A 19,819-nucleotide genomic window follows, 5' to 3' on the forward strand; every position below is an offset into this window, starting at 1 on the left:
TGAACGCAGCAATAATAAATAATATTACACTCTTTACTAGAGTTAGTAGTTATTTACAAATTAAAATTAGAAAATGTAGTTCTCGCACATGGAGAAAAATGATGCGCTAGCTATATGAATTGAAAAATTACAAAAAAAGTAATAAATAAACCACTTTATTAAGTTTTAAGCCATGGGTGTGACTCGATAGCACTTTTGCTACGATCCCCATAATCGTATAGAAGTTCTTCATCTAATGCGATTTCCTTTGAAGCGACTAGAATAAGGTGAGGAGTCTCTCCAATAGGAAACAATTTCGTGCACACGTTACTCTGAGTCTTGCTGTGATTAAGCAGACGACCGATCTTACCCGATTCTTTCGTGGCGTCAACACTATATATAAAAAGAGAATGTAAATAAATATATATATAAACAAAAAAATGATGACCGCAATGTGTTTAATTGTGGAAGTAACAGCTGTTTCTTTTCTTCTACTCCTCTTACGTGAGAGAGTTTCAACAGCGCCTCTTTTACACACAAGAATCCCATGTGTAAAAACAAGCGACATGATTCAACACAAAAGTCGATACACGCGGTGGTTTGTTCTCAATTTTTCTTTGAAAAACAGTCAAAATGTCAAAAGTTGTGAGTTTTCTAGAATTTGTTGATGTACATTTGTTTTTCGACTCGGACCGAACATACGAAAAAACACACGTGAAACTTATTGTCTCGATTATTTTAATCTTGCTTCTCGTCCATTCAACGCCCGCGACAAACCTTTCTTTTTTGAACGAGGACGAACGAAAGCTATTAAAAAAACACTCATTGCTGAAAGGCTCGAATTAACTCCAACATACCAGTATTTCTTGTTTTTGTAATCGAAGAAATACATGTAACATCCAAATTTGGGATCTTTTTCATATTCAGCCTCTCTACACCTTGCCTCTTTTACATCAACCAAGTCACCGACATATTCGCAAACAAAATCTCCTTTACTTAATTTCCTTTTGCTGAATACACCACGTCCTTTACTCTCGATAAGGCGAATCTAAGAATGGATGGTAAATTACATAACTCCTGTATAAATTGCACCCATCCCGGCTAAACAGCTTTTACCCATACCCCATACCACTCATCCTTCTACACACAGCCTTTTGAGTTTACGTAATTTTGGAATGACCGCTTACAGTTCAGGGAGGTAAATAGCAGTGAAATAACAAACACACTGAACGTTTGAAAATGGTTTCTACCTCCAAGTGATCTTCAACACCCGACAAGATTTTCCTCTCCAAATCAATTTGTTTTTCCTCCTTGAAAAAACAACAAAAGAATCACAAAAGTAAACAAACAAGTCCAATACTTCACAACAAATACACGCATACGCAAGTCATATATTGAGCAAACAAACTTTTATTAAAAACAAACAAACAAACAAACTAATCTCTCGGCATACTTTTAAAGTTGATTTAAGCTTCCGCTCGCTTCTTCTTACTTGGAAATGTTGCGTTAAAGTGGATTGTGTTTTATCAGGTCTAAAAAGCCAACAACAAAAAAACATTAAGCAAAGAACATCGAGAAAAGCCATTGATTACATCCTGGGAGATAAAACATTTTTCCACCCCACGCAAACTTGGAATCATTAACATTTCCTATACCAATCACTTGGTCACCTAAAGTAGCTTAAAACCACATACTGACCAGATATAGATGGGTTGTTTTGTGACGCAGTTTAGGTAAGCGAATTACAACAACAAACATTGCAGCCAATGTAAATAAAATGTTTCCGAGAAAGAAAAACAACAACAACAATATGTAACGACATTTTATGAGGTGACGCAAAAAATGCGTCGATTATCTATCTATTGAAAGCACATTTTTAAAATTTCAAAAAGAAAGGTGTTTTTAGGTACATATATTGTACCCAAGAAACAGTCTTAAACGAGGTACAGCATTAAAAAATAATAACCTAAAAACAAAAAAGTTTGTTTTTCTAATCCGATTTACTGGCAAACGTTAAGCGTCTGCTTTATTTGACCGGCATTGTTAATGACGAACGGACATTATCCAAATAGATCAAAATTTTTATCTTCGTGTTAACATATCTAGGTAAAAGAATGTGAATTTACTTATTATTAAATTTCGGACTAGTTTTGACAGCTAATCATTTTTTTCCACAAACGATAGCTTAGCTAAAACCATGGCATCGATTTTGTTAAACAATGCGGTGCCTTCAGGTATGCGATCACGCTGCGCTCTGTTGTCATGTTATCATAATAAACCTTTTTAAAGAGAGAAGAAAAAAATTAAGTACTGTATGCATAAGTATAAAAAACACAGGAATTTACAGCAATTTAATAAGGCTGAATTTTAATAAGGCTTGCTAAAAGGCGTTCCACATGAAAGGAAGAGGTTTTGTATTGAAAAATGTCCACAAGTACGGTGTAGTATAGACACGAAAATAACCTTAGGGTTTTATTCAATTGTTATTAGAAACCAAAAATAGCACACAAATATATTGAATGATCAAATAAGGTCATGCCGAAAGAGTTTAACATGGTAGGCAAACACATTAGCCTAAACAATATCAGGGTATGTAAGTGACATTTCCCACAGATCTCTGCCAATTATGAGAAAAACTGATTTTTCATGACTTTCGGTTGTAGCTTCAACACGCATCACAGACAGTCTCTCTTCTCTTTTATTTGGATGACAAAAGCAAATAAATAATAAACAAATGCCAACATCATTCAGTTTTTTTTAATACCATTGACACACTTCGTTATTTGAACAACAGAAACATTAGAAGGCATCACGAAAAACGAAACCTCGTGCAACGTGTTAGAAGAAATTTAACAAAGGGCGTCTTTTTTATGAGAGCATCTCATTTGCCATTATTAAAGTTATTAGGAAATGGAATGAAACTTCTTCTGGACTTTACTTAATTAATTTTTTTCTAAGAGAACTTACATCACATTATTATTAAGCGACCCTCAACTTGTCACTCCCATATTTATCGCTCTGAAGTGGCCAGTTTCAAAAATCAAGCACTTCGCTAACGGAAAAATCAAAAGTTTTTCAAATGTGTTTTGTTATTCGGTATTATACAGTAAACCTTCAGCTATAAAATCTTCGCCTCGTCATCAATATATAAATAATAACGCCAGCTTTTGCCAAACATTATTTTGCAACTTCTAACGAATAAATTAGTTCTCATAACTACAAGGGTGTCTAGGAACTATCAGGGAAAAAATAGCTCTTGTATAATTGCGTCGTCGAGTAGACTGTTTAATAACTTTGTTAAAAGAAATTCTCTATTTCTACCTCGTCTTCAAACAAAACCAAATAAAGATTTATAAATTTCAAAGAATTTATGGAGCACCGGATAAAAGGCTTTTAAGTAAGTAGGCAGTTTGGGTCCTATTCTAACTTCCGGGCTCTTATTCTCTTTGAACAGTTACATTACCGTCAAATTACGTGTAGAATGGTTCTAAGTTGCTTACATGCCACCCAAGCACATTAAAAGGTCAGTGGATGGCTCCCAATGAGCTGACAATACATTGAAAGTGCGCCGTAGTGAGGAATTAAGCCTAAAACCTTGTAATTACAAGCAAAATGCGCTACAATTACACCACTGATTTTTAGGTAGATTTAGGTAGCCAAGGCTAAGCTAAAATCCTTCGTTATGCGCGTACTTGAAACTCCGATCTATACACTAACACCTTTTCTCTCACTTAACAACCTTTTAAGTTAGCAAAAGTTTTCACAGAAACAACACATATCAGTGTTTCAAACACCAGAATCCGCTTCAGTGAATGTGTTGAGTGCGTCACTGACATGTATGATTCAAGGGGCGCAGGAAAGGTTCCCCGTGACAGTCAGGTGTAAAATTAGGTGTTAATGAACCATCTAAGCAACTTGAAGGCAAAGAAGGCCATTTCCCCGTAGCAACCTAAGGTCTGACCCAAAAATGCTTATGTAACCTTAGCAAAATGGAAAATATTTGACTTATCGAATGTTCAAGATCCCTGTGTGAAATTAAGCAGCGGTTAAAACAGGAGATAAGTTCGATTGCAATAGAACTCCAACAAAACAACACACCAATATATTTATGTTTTAAGTCACTGTAATATACACACTGGACAATTTTCTATACACATATTGAAGTCAAAAGCTGGTTAAAATATTTTAGCAATTCTAGAACCGATTTTATTTTGTGAAGTTATCCGACAAATCAGCTGAAGGTAGGCAAAAAAAAAGCAGGAAAGTTAATAGTAAGATTAAAAAAAAAAGAAAATATATATCTAGTGGACTTACATTTCTTGATCGTGAACAGTCCTTTTTTTCTTATTAGTGGAAATTTTCTTTGTAGATTTTCCCCTCGAAGATGTTTCTTTAATTTTTGATGACGTTTCTTTAATTTGTGGTTTCCTAGACGGTTTAGCTGCAACTACGACGAACGTAGAAGTATAACAACAAGGAAAACATTAAGATCACCAAAGACTTTCAACGTGATCTGAAACAAGAGAGCTAGCTACCTTTAGACGGGGCAGGTTTTTCATCGTTACTTGTTATATGAGCTGTTTTCTTTGTTTCGTCTTTCAAATCATTGGCCGTTTCTTTCTTTTTATCCCCTAAATTAAGCTCATAAAGATCAGGGAACTTTAAAGGGCATCTATTTTCGCTCTTTATTTAGTTTACTAGTCAGAAAATTTGGCCTAGTTTTATAAAAGTTGTTTAAACTGGATTAAAATTTGTTCTTTTAAGACTAACTTCTACACAGTCAAAAAAAGTTACGGTTTACGAAAAACGTTAACTTAAAATTATCGCACATTCGCGAAAGTTTTTAATCCTGACACAGTGCAGGTCAACTCGTATAAGAATATCTTTTATTACATGCATTAATTAGTTATGTTGACAAAAATCACACGCATTTCTAAACATGCTGGTCGACCTAAAATGATGTCTGCAGTTGTAATAGTCAGCACAAACAAAAATCCAAAATAAAATTTCAACTTGGAAGAAACTGTAAAAAAAGTTCTTGTATGAAGTTCTAAAGTTATAGCAATTTTAACTTATATATATAATAGTATAAAATACAAACCGAAGTTTTAATGACCAACTGTAAGGCAAAGCTAACTAAAAAATATTAGCTAGTCTAAGCTTTTATTCTGGCACAAAGTAGACCCTTATTTCTTTTTACCATTACCAATAATATGTGGAATGACTCACGTGATGTCCCAGGAAAAAGTCATATAAGAAAATTACAAATGGTGTTTCAAACCGTTCCTCTTGAATTTTTGTAAATATACGACTATGACAGTGAAAAGATTGGGAAATTACATGAAACATTACAACAACAAAAATTATTGATGCCACCTTGGAGGAAGAACATTCGCTGGTATACGCATTGTTTTTTTTTGAGGTTTTATATTGTTTCTTTTACATAAAATAGTTGAAATAACTCTCTCAGCACAATCACACAAGCCGAGGAATGCTTTTACCATCAAAGCGTAATTTTGGGTTGAAAAAAACCCTATTAGGTCTCATTACTCACTCACTTGTGGTCATTGTCTGATCACGCTGCTGTTATGGTAACAATGGAAAACGTTATGGTAACAATAAGGAAAAAGAAAGAATTGCTGAATCGCAAAAAAATCACCCATACAGGAGGGTTGGGACAAAGTGTTTTGTTACTTTGGTGCGCATTTTTTTTTCTTGTGTACCAATCAACACGATCTAAAATTTCTTTTCCAATGGCTCAACGCCAACAAAATCTCTCAGAATGCAAGTATGGATGAATATATGCTGTTTAAGCACAAGCTTAAACCAACAAACTATAACTTCAAATTATTCATCAACGGCAAGAAACTCTTCCCCAGTAACTGCATTAAGTACCTTGGTATTCTCTTAGATTCTGATCTCAACTGGAAATCTCAGATCAATGCGATTGTGGTTAAACTCAAGAGGGCTAATGGAGCTATAGCTAAACTCTGACACCTTGTTCCACAAAGTGTTCTGAAAACTGTGTACCATGCTATCTTTGGTAGCCATCTTCGTTACTGCAATGAAATTTAAAGCCAATCTGGTCATCACTATATTGATCGTATTTACTGTTTACCACATTGTGCAGTTAGACTAATTTCTTTTGCGCAATGACTTCTACCCCTCTTCTCTCTAATCTTAATATTTTAAAACTTGCTGATTTGGTTCACATGAAAAATGTAATTTTCCTGTACAATTTATATCACGGAAAACTTCCAGAGGCACGTCTTGATACTTACAAAGTTGACTTTTCCCACTCTTACAAGACTTGTGGATCTATTCTTGATTTGCTTTTGTATACTAAGGGTTGCCAGCATCTAGCATAGCCGTAGGCTAATAATGCTGGTCTCCTTACAGTGATAGCCTAATTTTTTGTAAATTGATATTTATTTAACTTCTACCTTATGTATGCTATTACTGTAGAATAAATATTTCTTCTTCTTCTTCTTCTTCTGATTTAAATTTGAAACATAATTCATATGGCAACTACTACAGGTTGTACATATGCACGTTCTCATTGTTATCAGCATTATCAACGAACGACTATACTCTTAAGATAAGTTAGTGATAATGAAGAAAAGTCTGAGACAAGGTTGAAACAACTTAAAAAAGGGGAGGATAACACGGATTCAGGATCGAAAATTAGTCATGACAATTACGTTGGTATTCTACCTTGACCAAAATATATCGCTTTGACAACAGAGAGTATTTTAAAATATTAGCACACAAAAATTTTCGGACGGAAAAACTTTCAGATTTTTCTTTGTCCGAAAATTTTCCGTCCGAAATATGTGTCTGCCGAAAGTTTTTTTGTCCGAAAATTTTAGTTTTTCTAATTTTTGTAAAAAAGGACCAGTGCATAGAAATTATATATAATTTGCAGTTGTTTACTTTCATATTAAGTTATTTTCACATTTGGCTGAGGCTCTATCTATAAAGTTGGATACTTAAGACCTTTTTTTAGATCTTGATTTAATATATGTACACTTTAAATGCTCCTAGCCTTCTTTTTGTGTCATTTTCCGTAATCATTACTTTTGAAATTTAGTTAAATTCGTTTAAAAGACTTACCCATACATATTTTGACTTTATAAATCTTGTCCGAAAATTTTTCAGCTGAAATAAAAAATTGTGTCCGAAAGTTTTTTCCGCCGAAACATTTTCCGCCGAAAATTTTAGTTCTTAATGTAAATTTAAACACTGTCAACAATATGTATGTGATCTCCCTAATGAGATCAGATGATGAAGTCATAATTCATACGTCATGATAATAAGTCAGCCAGGCAGGATCGTCACTACATTCTTTGTGGTAAGATATATATACCAGTACACAACTAATGCTATTATAATAACGCCGTGTTACCAAAATCACGAGACAAGTATGTTAATGTTTAACTTACGATTAATAAAATTATAAGTGAGTTAGACCACGCCTTAAAATTATCTTTTCCTTTATGAAAACCACATTAGAAAACAACAGACAAAAATATATAAAATATATCTTTCTTTCGCTATTCTTTGACATGGACATAGTTGTCTAGAATTCGATGGCTGCTAGTCTGTAAAGTGTCATTTTTCTAGGTATGTTATTGAGATAAAGAGCGTTCAAAACACAGTCACACATGCAAACATAACAGAACACGGTCCGTTAAGGCCTTAAAGTTTGAAAAAGGGGTCGTGCTGACCCTACTACCACATTACGGGTCAAGTCACTTTTGTAATGTTTTTATTTAAAATCAAAAATAAATGCAGAGATGAGACTGCAGAGTTTATAACAATTTCATAATGATTTAGTTTTTAAGCCTGGTCGAGTCATGACAGAAACTATAAAAGTTTGAACCTATCCTTTTTGCTTCGAGATTAGCATGCATGTAGAATCGAGGTCTGATTGCACTGTTTTCATAGTTTAAATGGGAACTTTAAGTGCACAGAGATCTCCTTTGAATGACCCTCGTTAAAAACAGCACCAAACTGAAAAACGATTTTCTGGGCAAAAAATTCCTTTTTACTCTCGATTAGTCTGCTGAGCGTTGCAAGAAAAACAAAAAGACAACAGAAAATATGTGGATATGCCTCAATTGTAATGTAATCACAATACAAAATAATAAGAGCTTTCCTTGAAAGAGTTCTTAAAACAATCTTTCGAGTTCAACAAAAAAAGTCCTAAAATTTCCCTTCTTACAGATTATGGCAAAAACAACAACGACAAAAATTCTTCCAGGTTTTTTCACATCGGTCTAAACCCCTTACATATCACGACTCCATTTTCCCAAGCAACCATTCTAGCAAATCTGTTTCAAAAGTAAGCACACAAATCATTTGCAAAAGCTGACATCATACTATTTGAGAACTTTCACGGATAATTTGTTGGTATAAAAGACAAGAAATTATTTGAAATAAAACACAGCATTTGTCAAACATGACTTGTACCAAACTAAGTTTTCAAGACTAAGTTGTAACACTTGAAAAAAATATGTTAGGATTGACAAACAACAAAACATTAAATAATTCAAATTTTCTTTAAAATTTTAAGTAAACGGGCAGCCGTATAGCACGAATTGTATTATTATTGTTTTGACAAATCAATGTTAATAACAGACAGTATGTACAGTAACAAAGAAAACACAGATTTAGTGCCCTGAGTGAGCTTTACTAATCATTTCATCTTTGTTAGTTAAAAAAATATGACTACTTAGAATTATTCAGTCCCCTACCTGTATCCTAAAGGTTAGTTTCCCAAAAAGTCTCCCCTCCTAACTGAATACCTATATTTTGAAATATAAAATACATAAAAAATAAAATGGGATAAAATTGAATAGAAATCTAGTGGTTAGGAAGTGATAAGTAGCAAAATTTTTACAAATAATTTTCTAGCTTATTCTGTTTCTAGAAAAATGTTTATGATTTATCGAAAAACGGGTGAATTGGAAAAAGCACTATCTTTTTATAGTAAATCCAACCTACCTTAAGATGGATAAATTTATTACTCCCTGTTCCCATTTCTTATTCAGGTCCTATATTGGTTAAGGAGAAATCTTCTTCCAACTTTGGGGAAAAGGGAGTGGACACCATAAAATTACAAAGCTGTATTAAATTCTTAATAAGCTGATTTAGTGGTGTGCATAAAAGAAAACTTTTTTGGAATACATGTGTTCTAGATCATGCATTTATTAAGCATATCATCAAACACACAAGACCTAAACCCTGTCTCCTGGATATATGAAGATCCACTAATCTGGGGAAAAAGTAAGATGACACAAACATAAGATGTCAAGCTTCAATCTCAAGCTTCTTATAGATAAAAAAATGCACTGTTTTAGCAGAACCCTACAACCTAGACAAAATATATTGGTAAAGAGGGTGGAAGTTCTAAGAATGCACCACAAGCAATTAAGACCACTGTTTCTATCTAAGTAACAAACACTCCGAACTTGTTGAATGTTCACTTGTCAACGTTAGATCTTAGTTATTTGCTTAAAATTGAAGTTTTTTTGACCCAACAAACTTATACTTATTAATATTTGGTTAGATCCAAAAAGGTGCTAATTTTTGCTTTCACGATATTTTAGACCTTTTATAGGCTGTGGAGCAGATTGATCGATAATGTGGACATTGTGCACAGTGCAGCTAGCACATTTTTGAAATTGATTACTCTGCCTACACCCCTGCCAAATGTAGCTTACTGACTGCAGAGGACTGGTCAAGTGATGCTGTGTGCCTATTTCGAAAGAGTTAAAAACAGACAAACTCTTAAATATTATTTCCAGGGTTGTGAGTATAGTCAAAACACCAACAGATAAAATTAAATCCCTGTATCCAGACACATTAAAAAAGAGAGCACTGGCAAAAAACAAACTAGATACAAAGTTTTTCTTACCAGCAATCTTTTCTGACTTTTCCTCTACTTTAACTAACTCATTTTTTTCTTTGTGCAACTTTGCCTCAGCTGGGACATTCACTGCGGTGCTTTTCTCTTCTTAAAAAAAAAAGAAATATAAAATATAATGATTCTGTAAATGTGACATGATAATAAACTATGAGCTTTTACTTAAATATTATTTTTACTTAAATCCTAAGGTATCATACCTCCCAGAAACCTGGATATATTTCTATTACTTGAAACTACACCTTAACTTCTGCAAACTCCCTATAATCAGTAAGATATAAAATTTGCTTTAGGAGTGAAATTGGAACTTTAAGGTACATTCTATTTTATCAATGGGAAGCATTGCAAGTTTTGACATGTGACAAATTCAGATTTGCCTGATAATCAGGAAAAATAGGGTATTTGAGAGATCTTTTAGAATTTTCTCTTACAAAATATGTAAAAACAGGAAGAAACCTTTGCTCATGTTGAAAGCTGCACAAAGTGTTGATGACATCATCAAAATAGGTCCCAGTAACCTTTTGCTCCCAATGGGTCATTTAACTAGTCTTTTAAAACTTGTATTTCAGAATAAGGCGTCGGCAAATATTGCTTCAAATTTATTAAAATGCTGCAGCAGTTATATAATTCACTTCAACTAAATTTCGTGACGTAGTTTTAGAATACTTTCTTCAGCAATTTATTTTTTCACAAATTTTATAGCAACATATTTAGAGAATTCTCACTTTACTTAACAACTTAGCGTAATGTTTAATTTCAGTCCTCGTCTTTTGAGGTGCGCGATCGCGCTCCCCGCATCTCCGTATGCACCTGCAACAATAGAGCAGCATCTTCAATCACGCACCAAAAGCACTTTAGTCACTTTAATAATGCACACCTGAAATGTCTTTTGTATAAAGTAATTATTTACTATACTAATAATCAAAGAAAAAAATGACTTAAAGTTCAGAATTTGAATGAAAAACATGTGCGTTATGTTTCGAGATGAATTCATTAGGTTACGGCATCATTAGGTTGTATATCGCAGAAGTCGCCGGTGGCATGCTTTGAAAATGCTTGTCACTGGCACAGCTTAACATGAAGCAAAACTGTACAGGAGACTCAATTGTTAGAGTCTTCGCAGAACATCTCTTCTCACAAAACCGAGGGCAGGGCTGACTTATTGCGTGCTGTATCGTGTGGGAGACAGAACTTCTGGACTTCTTTTTAATACGATATACAATTTTTTTGATATTATTACTAAACATATTTGATTTCTCTTTCCCCTTTTAAAAAGATTTTTAAACTTTATTCAACATGTTATTTCTTTGGTATTGCATCACAAGAACATTCGTCCGAAAGCTGTATTAAGGTACAGGACACCTAACCTCTCCCATGTTCTGGTTACATTTAACTTGTATGGGTGCGCACTCTTCTCGCAGTATTCTCTGTGACGATGAAGGTCGGACTGACTTGTGGCATAGTTCCAAATGGTCTTCCGTCTTTCGTTCGAGTCTCAGTGTAATGCACCAGCCGAGCATAAGAGTGTCAACATGAAGGAAAGGGGCCGACTTTAATGTTCTCTATACCCTACGTTCTTTATAATAACGCCGGCCGTTTTTGCCGACGCAACTACGGTATCTTCATATCTTACATCGGCAATTACGTGCCGAATGCCGACGCTAATTTTAAGGGCTGATCATTGATACGAAATTTTGACACAAATTATACGAATTACGTACGGAAATTTTGAGACGGTCCTTTAATAAAGATGCAAATACATTCAATTACTCAGTAGGCCTACCAGACGACCACACTTTTTATATGTGTTATCACGCACCTCAAATTATGAAAACTGAATAATCACTCTCCTCAATTAAGGCGAGACGCGTGAAATTCATTACGCATCTACGACAATCGAGGCGAGTGAAGTATCACTTGGCTGCTAAAATTCATATGACCAGGAGTAAATTTTGTTTTCCATTGCGAGTTTTTTTATGTATGAATGAAATAGGAAAATTTATATGACTGATACTGGTAGATAGTTCACACTTCCCCCAACCCTCAATTTAGTGTTTAGCTTACAAAATTGAACTTGTATAAGTTACTTTTCGTACATAAATTTACAATTCTAAACAAGATTCAAAGGATTCAACTGATCTACATACCTGTTAGTACAACTCTATTTTCTTCTTTCACGTGACCTTTAGCCCCAATAGATTCTGCATTTACCTTGTTACTCATTATTTACTAAGCAAAAAAAAATTATTAAACACATACCCATAAAGCTTTCTACAGAGATTAAATACAACAACAAAACAACAAAGGTAGATAGACCTAAATGTGACTTTAGTTCAGATAAGTCTAATTGCTTGCTATATTTACTTTAGGAGTGTCTAACAAGACCAAAATAATGGCCTCATTTTCATAAAACTTTGAGAGTTTTTAAAGCAAGGTATTTATTTAGTGGAAATTTTTTTCAATATCTTTTGTGATATGACTATTTCTACTATGATACAATTGAAAATGAGACATGTTTAAAAATATATATAAAAATATTGGCAAATTTTAAATAATGTAAACGTAGTCCTACTGTTGGCTAGATATTGCAAAGATTTATTAATATTGAAGCAAGTTGATATCTAAGAATGAAGTTAACCAATGTGCAGCAACATTTAGTGAACTGCTGCAATGGCACTCCAAACTGAATGTTGTTTCCACCAGATCTTTATACACAATAACAGTGTCAAGCCAGGTGTCGTAATAAGTTGTTTTCTATAAAATTCCAAGGGCTGTGTGGGTCTTCTGGTGCTGTGGTGCTTGGTGAGGGTATTCTAAAATGTTGTCCTGTAATATTAACTGAGTTAAAAACTTTCTGTTTTGTAATGTTTGACCAGATCCTTTGATTTTGATCTTGCATTGACGGTAGCTTACATTTGTATTATTGTCTCTTCTTTATCCAATTGACAAGTAGAATGATGGTTGGTGTTACAGATTAAAACATGCTCTCAAACATGGAGGGTGACAACATGTCATGCTTGTTCACAATTGTGCTGGCTTGTTCCAGCTGTTGAGATTTGATCCATTCATTGCTGAGATGATAATACTTCAGAAGGGTGCGAAAGAGCAGTTAGGCAGGACTGAGGTTGATATAGGGTAGTGGTGCATTTCGATGCTGCAATATGGCTCTCATTGCTTCATCATTATTCAAAGAACCCTATGCAGGAACATTGAAGAAAACCTGTTTACTGGATTTAACACCAAGCTCAGCTCCTTAATTAGATCTTGGGTAATGTGCTGATGTCTCATTCCGAGTTCTTGAAGAAACTGACAAATAGTTTAGATGCAAATCTGTGCTCACTTCTTTGAAGGTGCCATAATTGATAAATATTTCTCAGCATATGTTGATAAGAGTACCACTGTTGAACATTGTTAATGTAAAGTTAGTAGATTATAATACAGCTGTTCCATCTTCCTGGATTATGCTGTGTTGCAACATTGTATGTAAAGGTTCTTGAGTTTGTATTGAGATTATTTGGTTGTTAAGGGTGTCCAGTCAGATAAGATTACCAGTAGTTGCTTGTGATCAGTGAACACAAGAAAAAAATTGCTTCTAAGGACAAAAAGCTTAGTTTGATTTAGGCTCCATGCAATCGCCAAACTTTATTATTAATTAGCTTCAGCTCCTTTTGTAAAATGTGATCCAACAAATTTGTTTCCAGCCCTCACAACAGCATTTTGGGGCTTTCTCATGTGGACAATGACAATGTTTCTTGAGCAGGAGATAACCAATGTCGTTTTTGCTCCAGTTTGTCTGACAACAGGCGATTTTATTGAGCAACACAGTAAAAGAAAGAATTTAACTTTAACAGGTCTTGGAATAATTGCATTGTGTTAGGTGTGCCCCAACCAGGGGCACATCTAACACATTAAAAGTTCACAATTCGCAAATTACTAACTGTTTTTGGAAAGTTGTGAATCAATTTATTAAACTATAAGTAAAAATTGTGAACTCATAAACACTTTGAAATAAAGAAAATATAATATTTTTCATTGGTGTCTTTCTTTCGAGATGCCACATTTGTTGGTTTAGCTTTTGGTTATGATTCTGAAATGTACTTTGGTCAACACTTGGTCTGTAAAATTTTGCATGCATTATTTATAGTGAACTGAGAATAATTAATAAAAGTTTCACAGACACTTTCATTTAACGAGAATGGCTGGTGAGAAGCAGATGTTGTCATGCAGCAAAAATAAAACTATCGGTCAACCGTGTTCGAAATAGTTTCAAGTGATGAATTTATGAAAAATATACTGTGTAATCACAGAAAGCAAGTGAGTAAATGTTTGTCGTAAATTCAACATCAAGCAAGAATCGACACAAAACAAAACAGAGGAGGTAAAAACTGTTAGCTAGAACAAGTGAGAGAGAAGTCATGGAGCAAGCCTGTGACTGATAAAGCCTAAAAAGTTGAAGATTAGCATGCAAAAAGTTTGTCTTGTAGCAACAATGTTTTTTTAATTTTAAGATTCTTATAAAGTCTCTTCAGATTGGTATCATAATTACAAAAGTTATTGTTGTGTGAACAATAAGTTTCACTGATCTATTCATATTTATCTGATATAAATATTTTCTTTAAAATGGTCTATTATGAAAGTAATTATTCATGCTTGTTGAGCATACGTAAAAGGTTACTTTCAAACTGTACTGTATGTGCTGGTTTAGTGTCCATTGAAAAAAGTATTGTATTAATGTGGATGCAAAATGTTTGATAATAAATTTAAGTTTTGGGATGTTTATATCGGATGAAAAAATGCAGTTTGGAAGGATGTGCTGAAAGGTTTAGAGAGCTCTGCAAGTTGTTGTTATTAAGTTTGCTCCTGCTGTACAAAGCAAAAAATTAAGCACTTTTAAGGTTCTTTTGCATTGGATATGGAAATGATGTTAACTTTAAGGCATGCTTGTCAGCTGAAATATGTTTTGTTGACTTTTGCTCAAATATGTATGGGTATATACGGTCTTGTAGTTAGACATGTTGGAAAACAAGAGTTTGAACCATGATCCACCAACAGCAGTGACCGAAAGAGAATTGGGATTGCTAGTGCATTTAGTACAGAAGGACCAGGTAGATGAATGTTTCACTAGCCAATGATACAGTATCACAGGAATGTAACTTAGGCCTCTCAGAAGTAAATAATTAAACGGTAAAAAAACATTGATATTCACATAAACTTTTTTAATTCAGCATTCTGTTATTATATAAAGTTTTTTTCCTGCGTAGCTATTTTATTTTATTTCACAAACTTATTCAAAATAGACTACATGTCATCTAGAAAGTGCGTGATCGTGTATCTTATATGCTATGGGTACGTAATAAGCATATGTAATAAAAATTTGGAATAAGACAGCCATTACCAAAGCTATCACAATAAATCAACCAACTTTGAATCCACACAACCTCAATCTCGTTTTCACAGCACCTTCTAGCTTTCTGATATCCATAAGAACATGAAAAAGTCTTGGAACAAGGTTGCACAGTAACAGTTTTTAATACGTACTTTCTTATATCAAAGGAAAAAAAGTTAACAAAGGTGTTTTGCTATCAATATAAATAAAAACACTTTAGAAAGTTGAAAATTGGCAAGTCTACAAAAAAGCAACCTTGTTTTAAGGGCAACTTTAACCCTGGACATAAAATTTTTGAAACAGGCATTTTTTTCATTGTTTCATGAAATGACTAAACAACATTGATTGGCCAGCACTATTGCATTTGGTGCGTTGCAAAATCGTTACTTTGGGGGGTGTAGCCCGATTAATCAGTGTCAAAAATGCCTTAAGTTGAACTTTTCAATGTCTGTATTACAAAACAATTTGCTCCATGACTCGGAAATGTATGGTAAAATGAGAATTGAGTCAGAAAAGTGTATGGTGTAAGTTTTTGGATTTAACCAAATAACTTAAAATTGATTTTCAGGAGTTCGGAATGTGTTACAGCCATGGGAATTGATGACGGCATTCAGAAATGCCGTCATAAATGTCTTTGTACTGACAATGGCAAAAAAAAATGTTGTTGTGACTTTTTTCTATGTTTTTCCAATGAATGAGTGAACAACAAAAATTATTACTTGATAATTATCTTTTTTTGACGCAGCTATGTTAAGTTGCTGTGTTTGTTTAAATTATTTCCCGTTTGCATGTAGCTAGGTTAGTGTTATTTACACAACATTATTTGCTTCTGACAAGCCATTTTTGTGACATAAAATCGCTGTTGAAAACGTTTTTTTATTATGCTCAGTTCACTATATACAATTTTTTAAGAATATTTACACGTTAAGTTAATTTAAAACCAAGAGTTGTCTAAAATATTAAAGTTGAAATAGTTATTTTCTAAAATTTTCCGAATCAATATCGGAAAACACTTCAATTTTTATTTCTAACTTCTTGCGAAGAAAAAAAATTAAATTAGAATAGAACACCTGGCCTCTTCGAAAGTATATATTTGTGGAAAACATAACAACGAACTTGCAAGATGTGCCTTTTTATAAAACATTGTCTAAACATTTAACCCATTTATTAAATAGTTTTTAAACAACAAATATGTTGCATAATAATTTTTTTTCTTACCACCTGTTATTCTAAAGAAAGAAAACGCTTTTAAATACTTCAATGTTCTGAAAGATCAAAAGATACATTATTATGCAATAATTCATAACATATATCAGGGTTTGAATTAAAAAAGTAAAGTCGGTTCGCAAATACTTCGGCAGGGAATTCCATGAGACGCGTGCGATCGCACGCGCACGCGCCCACACACGTGCAACAGCTATTTAGGCGTGCGATTCATCGCACGCGTTAATTACGCTCTTTACTCTTGTAAAATAAAAAAAAATAACGAAGGAATTATAAAAGTTAATTTTCTACAGCGTAGTTAATGTCGCCGTTTAAGGCTATGCTTTAAGCATTTAACTATTAAAAACCGTATTCCAAAAATCAATCGTTTTACATCGACAGCTTCAACTGTATCATTAAAAACAGTTAATAACCACTTGTGGTTAAATTAAATTTTTTTAAAAACGTTAATTAAACGCCGTGTTTTTTTCCCGTGTTTAAATTAAATGTGTTTTTTTCTGCCTGTGTGAAATTAAATGTATGTTGAACATTTTAATTTAAAATTCCTAACTGCATAAAAGAACATAACATACCTGTTTTACTTTTAAAAATCTAAAGAACAACTTTAAATTTAAAAACAACTTTAAACTATTCCAAACAAGCCGTCTCCCAAAATCTAACAAACAAAACTTGAAACCTCAATAAATAAAAAATGACTCCCATTTTTACCATTTTTATAGATAATAGATAACCCACAGAGAAAATATAACCCTGGGAACAAGGTTGGGGATAAATAGCACTACAAACAAAATGGCAGACCATTGCAGTAAGTGCAACGTGTGGCACGTGTCAGCGTCTCTTCGTCCACTGTTTAAATTTAATTATATGTTATTTACCTATTATCCTACAACGAACTAAGGTGTTTTGTTAATATATTTAGCACTTTTACACCACTTAACACTCACGGGACTGATAAGGGTGAAATAAACCAGGAAAAAAATAGAAAAAACGCACGCGCAAATTTTCTAAAATAGATTTACGGGTGCGATGTGTAGCACGCGTGTTGTTTTCTTCGTAGAATTCCCTGTTCGGCACTCTGTAACGAAGTAAAGCACCATCTAGATGTGACCTGGGAACACCTTAGATCAATTACCATTTTTCTATTGCCATTCTTCGTTCTTAAACTTTTAAAATGCAATCTAAAGAAGCATTTCTATCGCCACTTAAAAATATTCGATTCGCAATTCTATCATTTTCTTCGCAAAGTGATTCGCAAAAATGGCATTTCAATTCGCAAATTGCGAATTGCTAATTTGAACCCTGTATATACATAATACGTAAAAAGAGTTGTTAACTTGTTGATACTTTTATTATATGTTCATTTATCATATGTTCATCGCCTTTTAAATACATTTCAATTAATGATTGTTACAAGGTTATCATTCTATGTCTTGAACCTAAAAGAGCTTTCTGTTACTCAAATACCAATCTGATTTAATTCAAATATTAGTAACCTTCAGGTTTTGGATAATGTTGCTTACATAAAACGTTTTAAAATATTTTAAATTTTTTGCCTGTTACTTCATTATCAGCATTTTGCTTTGCAATGCCATTACAGATTTGTGCGATGAAGAATAATTGGTATGTTCAAGGCCATTGTATTTTGATTCTTTGTCTTTTACCCACTTTTTTTCCACTATTAATGCAGATTATGATACATAAATGTGAAAGCAATAGAACAGAAGTATCTTGACCTACGGCAGCAATTTTTTTGCCGTTGTAGTGCCGTCATATTACACTATAACGACAGCAAAAATTTAGTTAAAATTGCCGTCGCCCTAAATTTTAGATTCCCATGGCTTGCAATAATTTCTGGATTGGATAATTTTATCACTGTCCGACAGCTCAGGGGTCTTGTGGTGGCCCTTTGAGCTGTTTAAAAATAATCAAAAGGCAAAGTGCCATGGGAACGCGTCCTGTCATGTCAAGAAGAAAGTTTGAAAGTTATGTCTTCATAAGAGATGATTTACTCACTTTATGCTTTGTTATAGGGTTGCTTCAACAGCCCATTACAGCTTGTTTAAAATTCACAAGCATGTGTTGCACCCTTGGGTATAATTATGTTATCTATATTTTCAAATATCTTGAGAAATATTAAGAAGTACGCGAAATAAAATATATATAGTAACATATATATAGCGCCATAGATTAGTGGTTATAGCTCTTGTACACTCTGTGTAGGAGACCGGGGTTAGATTCCTCTTGACGGTGATTCAACATGGGTGAGTGATGTTACTATAGCCCTATGTTAACCCAAGCCATGCTAAGAAAATTGGGGAGATGGCTCTATGTGTAGGCCGTTGGATGTTGCAGGGAGTTGTTTAGTAGAGCGCTGGCCCTAATTGGGTATGTGTAGCTCAAAATGAAAATTAAATACTCTAGGACTCTCCATCTAAGCCATGGCCCCTCCTGGAAATAATAAACAGTGTATATCCCTCAATATTAGTGAGGCTAGCCATGTAAAATATGCACATTTATCTATTTATTTTCTTTCATCGATTTATTATGAACTTATTCGCAATACACCTTTACAATAATTCAATCGTACACGCGTTTCTACAGCTCTCCATCGTTTTACAAATATGGAAAAAAGGAGGTAAAAATCCTGTTTTTATTAGAGTTTGTTAGAGACGAAATCATGTTTTCTCCAGTTTCTTAACATCCGTCGTCAATTTCTTTCAAATATTCAGGAAACGTTAATAATAAGTTACAACTTATGTGTACTTTTCATTAAAAACAAAACGCGGCAAGAAAAGTTATCACGAAAAACTGTGTTTTCTCCTTATTAAACTCTTATAAAAGTGTGATGTTTACCTCCTCCGATCGCTAAATAAGCTGCGATGATGGAGTGTTAGTTTTCCCGAATTATTGTAAAGGTGTATCATTAGTTTTTGTATAGAAAGATCCCCGACCTTGACATGTCTGGCTACCGGCTATTTAAAGAATATTCTCAGGACATTTGATAAACTGAAAAATTACATAGGAAAAAAGATCTTACGAAACAAAACATTCACCACATCACCAGCCGGATGACCGCGAATCGCAATAGCCGACATTTTTAAAAATCTCGCGGGTCTGCTCTCAGTATCATCGCAAAACTAAAAACCGTAGTCTGAAATAACATGCGGGGCAACAAATGCAGGCGATCTCCATGCCTGCTGAATAAAAGTGGAGTGGAAATGTTGAAAATCAAAAAATCAAAAGCAGGGGTAGTATAAAGTAATGTAGCTATACAGATAGATATATTTTCTTACCATTAGATA

The 19,819-nt window shown here is 33.7% G+C and overlaps 2 protein-coding genes across 5 annotated transcripts in view; one reads left to right on the forward strand and one right to left on the reverse strand.

Moving 5' to 3' along the window:
* LOC130655788 (histone-lysine N-methyltransferase set-1-like) lies at positions 1 to 19,610 on the reverse strand. 3 transcript variants are annotated; one of them, XM_057458587.1, is made up of 9 exons: positions 19,555 to 19,610; positions 12,055 to 12,136; positions 9,899 to 9,997; positions 4,515 to 4,610; positions 4,294 to 4,420; positions 1,433 to 1,511; positions 1,230 to 1,289; positions 837 to 1,027; positions 1 to 372 (listed from the first exon to the last, which is right to left on the reverse strand). In XM_057458587.1, the coding sequence occupies exons 2-9, from the start codon at positions 12,128 to 12,130 to the stop codon at positions 159 to 161; spliced, it is 942 nt and encodes a 313-aa protein (XP_057314570.1). In that variant the 5' UTR covers positions 12,131 to 12,136; positions 19,555 to 19,610; the 3' UTR covers positions 1 to 158. The 3 variants fall into 3 exon arrangements, with proteins under 3 accessions (XP_057314570.1, XP_057314568.1, XP_057314569.1); XM_057458585.1 differs by having other exon boundaries at positions 4,294 to 4,426; positions 19,555 to 19,574; XM_057458586.1 differs by having other exon boundaries at positions 4,294 to 4,426; positions 9,899 to 9,994; positions 19,555 to 19,570.
* LOC130655787 (uncharacterized) overlaps positions 19,328 to 19,819 on the forward strand; it is a 10,805-nt gene continuing 10,313 nt past the window's right edge. Inside the window, exon 1 of one of the 2 annotated variants that reach the window (XR_008984744.1) lies at positions 19,328 to 19,775. The gene's annotated coding sequence lies outside the window, so the exon portion shown is untranslated. The remainder of the gene's footprint in view (positions 19,776 to 19,819) is intronic. The other variant, XM_057458584.1, reaches the window with a different exon arrangement.

Source organism: Hydractinia symbiolongicarpus, chromosome 8 (assembly GCF_029227915.1).
Source record: "Hydractinia symbiolongicarpus strain clone_291-10 chromosome 8, HSymV2.1, whole genome shotgun sequence".
In the NCBI taxonomy this organism is placed as follows: Eukaryota; Metazoa; Cnidaria; class Hydrozoa; order Anthoathecata; family Hydractiniidae; genus Hydractinia; species Hydractinia symbiolongicarpus.